This window comes from Trichechus manatus, unplaced genomic scaffold (assembly GCF_000243295.1).
Source record: "Trichechus manatus latirostris isolate Lorelei unplaced genomic scaffold, TriManLat1.0 scaffold00182, whole genome shotgun sequence".
NCBI classification, from domain to species: Eukaryota; Metazoa; Chordata; class Mammalia; order Sirenia; family Trichechidae; genus Trichechus; species Trichechus manatus.
Window position 1 is genome coordinate 3,828,842 of NW_004444118.1, and position 4,244 is coordinate 3,833,085.

A 4,244-nucleotide genomic window follows, 5' to 3' on the forward strand; every position below is an offset into this window, starting at 1 on the left:
AACACTGTTCTCTTCCAGCCGAAGAGATTACTGACAGTCTCAGCCCAAACTTGTTTCAGATTCAGTATGAATGTTTAACAGTCTTTTCAGATAGATTCAAAAATCTTCATTCAGCAATGACTTTTCCTGTTTGTGTCTATGGGTCCTGTTGTCATTTAGCATATCAACCGTTAATGCAATCAGATTTTGCTTGTCTTCCTAGGCCAAGGTGATCTAAGTTCTTCCTGAAACATGATAAATGTTAAATACATGGGGTAAACTTTACACAAAATCTAATAAAAAGAAAAATATATTCATTAGGGAGCATTAAATTTATTCACAGTCTATTGACTGATTTCCTTAGAACATATAAAATATATATACTATAGGTCTGATTGCATAGAAATTAAACATAAAAAATTAATGTTAAAAATGAAATAAATGATCACAAATGTTCTCACAAACAGTTTTGCCTACATTTCTCCGTTTTCTTTGTTGGCAGATGTTTGGGTGTGTATATTTTCACCACCATAAAGAAAGAAAGAAGAAACCAAACAAACAATTAGAACTGCTGCCATGGACTTCTCAATTTCCTCGTTTGTGTTCCTTTTTTTTGAAGGTAATGTATATTTTAAACAGGAAACTTGAGCCCACTGCATAAAGTCTTCTGAGTCACATCTCTTAGCTTCACCAGAGTAGATAGAGAAGCTCTATGAGGTTAGCCTCTTGGAAAGAAGCCAGACCTCTATGGTAACATCTTCAGGGAGAGTGACATAAGATCTCCCAGACCTCTTGATAACAGGAGGTCAAAAGAGTGTGTGTGCACACAATGGTGCTAAGACAACCTCAGGATAGAGGTGAGCTCTCTTCTGGGTTCTAGAGAAGGTGATAGGAGAGTAAGGAAATGAGAAAACAAGCATTGAGATGATGGGGATGACTTTGGAAAAAGAAGACAGCTCTTAAGGAAAGAATGGTGAAATCATAACAATTTCAGTGTTGAAATGGGTATGGGACCAAGACTCAGTGAAAAATGAAGAAAGGAAAAAAAAAAAGAAAACAACTCAGGCCTAGAAGCATTTGAAAGAATAAGAATTTGATCATACGGAGAGGTGAGAAATTGACAATAAAATGATATTGGAGAAAGGCAGGAAATCAGTGGAGGATATGAGATTTAAGGGGAAGGAGTAGGGAATTGGAAAGTGCAGTTGACTCTGGGTTAGTTTTGCGTGAATTTGTCATGGGCTCCAGGTTACTACCTAGTCATTTGTTCTGAGGGAATTTCTGTGACATCTTCTTGCTTTCACAGTAGTTCTTTTTAAATGACTGTTTGCTCATAGTTTGACCACCGCACTGTTATACACTCCTTACGAATCTATTTGCCACGGCAGTGGGGATCATAACTCTGTGCATTTGTCTTGCTGATCTGACAGGGAGAGAAGTCTGGTGGCATCAGGTGAAGGTCTGGTCTGCTGCTGTGGTTTCCGTCTCACTCCTCAGTGCCTGTTTCATCGTGAGCTGTTTGGGTGAGTTCTTGGCTGAAATGCAGCTGTCTCTTGTTCCTTTTCTCAATCACATTTTATAAAGATCCCCAGAAAACGTAGTTCCTCCTTTCCTCCTGCCATAAAATGGCAACCCTTACTGGAAATGCCATGTTTTTCATGATATAAGTTATTATTATTATTAATCATTTTGGATAATTGTCTATATTCTAGGTTTACTTTGCCTGGTCCTGGTTGCATTTTCTCAATTGTGATCATGACCTCATCTCTATATGTGTGTCGCTTGTAGTACTATCTAAGATACCATCTCTCACTACCAGATTTATTGGTACACCAATGTTGATCTGCTCATTTGTTTTTAAAAGCCTTCTACTGGCAATATAACTAGCATTCCTTCTATGATTACAATACTCTGCGTTGTTGATCTTCACATGGAAGTCTCCCCACCATGAGAAGGAAAATTGTTCAAACAATGATACAGAGTAGGAATAAAGGAAATAATATCATTCCTGCTCCCTTTGCCAGGTTTTATATCCTGGAGGAGCCTCAGAGATCTCTTTATCCTCCTTTTTACCATTTGGTTGTCATAACATACTCTGTTCTCTGGTATTATAAATAGAAATCTGTGAGGAAGTCACTACATATGACTTCCTATGTCAAGTGAAAACATGTTGGTGATACAGTCTGCAGCTTCCTTCAAGTTATAAATATATCTCACAGGGTTTAAAGTAACCTTAAGAAATGGAATCATTACTAAAGTTCAATTTTGTTTTACTGTTTATGGGATAGGGCAAGATAAAAAGGGATTCGAGGATGGCTATTTAGTATTTTGGAGCCCTGGCGGTGCTGTGGTTAAGAGCTTGGCTGCTAACCAAAAGGTAAGCAGTTTGAATCCACCAGCCACTCCATTCAAACTATATAGGGCAGTTCTACTCTGTCCTATAGGGTCGCTATGAGTCGAAATCCACACATTGGCAACAGGTTTTTTTTTTTCAATTGTCTAAGAGCAAAGAAGATATGCAGGAACTCAATTAAGAGGAAGACAGAGAAGATGGGGTTTAGTCTCAAAACCAAAATGATGAAATAAATGACTGGAAAATTAAGGGAGGATTGGAGAAAGATCACATCTTGACCTCTGTGTATGCCGATGAACAACGAAACTGTTTTTAGTGAAAGATGTCTGAAACTCTCCAAAAGTTTAGGTCCCATTTTTTATTTCGCACAAGATATTCATTTGCAGTTATCAGCAGTCAGAAAGCTTCAGGAAAATCAAAATATCTGTGATCTTTTAGGATTAGCAGAGTTAAGGAGAAGCTGTTAGTAAGTGAATCAACAAATATTTATCGAACATCTACTATGTGCTGATCACTATTCTCGGTGCTGGGTACATAACGTGAATACAATGGAGTTCCTTCCCTGGACTTTACAGTTTACATCCTAGTAGGGGGAGACCAAGATATATTTCAAAATTTATAAAAAATAAGGTAAATGAGTATAAGAAAGCAGGATTAATAGTATATTTTTTACTGAGCTTTGACTGAAAGAAGCGAGAGGTGATGGGGTAAAGCCAGCATGGGTAAAGTGGAGTGGGAGAGAAAGACTGTGTAGACTTTGTAAGAGCATAAGGCTCTATAGCCCAGCACAGATACACTAAAAACAATCAGAACTAATCCTTCTTCCTCTTTTCCAGTGAATCATGATATTTTTGTGAATAGCAAAATTGGGAAGAAGCTGTCCAAGCAACAAGAGTACGAACCATTTCATTCAACCGTGACCTGCCACATAGAAAGAAAGGGGCTAAAAGGTACACCTTTGCAATGAGGAACAAGACTTCCTTTCCTGGAAATCAAATTCCTAGTCCAATATTTTGTATCTTCAGCACTGAAGCTTTTGAACTCCAGGCTGGTTTATCCTACTGCTGTCTTAACTCTCTACTGGAATGTCTTAAAAAGAGATCTCAAAATTAAAGTATCAAACAAGGCCCTAGATTTTATTCTTAAAAGTATCTCTCCTCCAGGTTTCTCTATCCCGGAACTCCCTGCTTGCCTCCAAACCTAAACCCTGAGAATTATTTTTTTTTTAATTTTTTTAATTTTATTTATTTTGTTGTTTTTGACTGAGAATTATTTTTATTTTTTAAATATTTTATTGTGTTTTAGGTGAAGGTTTACACAGCTAATTAGGTTCCCATTTAACAATTTTTGTACAAATTGTTCCCTGACATTAGTTACAGTTTTCACAGTATATCAGCATTCTGATTATTTCCATTCTGTTTGTTCCTTTTCCATTAATCTGGCTTCCTTGCCCCTCCTTGCCTTTTCGTCTTTGCTTTTGGGTAAATGTTGACCATTTGGTCTCATGTAGTTCATTGTTTAAGGGACACATTCCTCACAGGTATTGTTGTTTATGTTATAATCAATCTATTGTTTGTTTGTAAGATGACCTCTAGGAGTTCCTTCAGTGCTAAACTCAAAGGGTTTCTTAGGGCTACAGTCTCAGGGGTTTCTCTAGTCTCTATCTGTCCAGTAGATCTGGCCTTTTTTTGTTCCACATTTTTCTCCCATTCTATGTGGGACCTTCTGTTATGTCCCTGGTCAGAACAGTTGGTAGTGGTAGCCAGATACCATCTAGTTCTTCTGGAGGATCATTCTTTTTTTTTTAAATTGTATTTCAGGTGAAGGCTTACAGAACAAATAGTTTCTCATGAAACAGTAGTACACACATTGTTCTATGACATTGGTTAACAACCCCACAACATGTCAACCC

General features: G+C 37.4%; 1 protein-coding gene across 4 annotated transcripts in view; it reads left to right on the forward strand.

Moving 5' to 3' along the window:
- Positions 1–674: 674 nt before the first annotated feature.
- LOC111822611 (C-type lectin domain family 4 member C-like) overlaps positions 675–4,244 on the forward strand; it is a 31,710-nt gene continuing 28,140 nt past the window's right edge. For 2 of the 4 annotated variants that reach the window (XM_023741541.1, XM_023741540.1), the window contains exons 1-3: positions 675–836; positions 1,410–1,502; positions 3,169–3,282. In XM_023741541.1, the coding sequence (XP_023597309.1) occupies positions 809–836; positions 1,410–1,502; positions 3,169–3,282 (235 nt within the window). In that variant the 5' untranslated portion in view covers positions 675–808. Of the gene's footprint in view, positions 1,089–1,409; positions 1,503–2,267; positions 2,357–3,168; positions 3,283–4,244 lie in introns of all 4 variants that reach the window. The other 2 variants (XR_002825750.1, XR_002825749.1) reach the window with 2 other exon arrangements.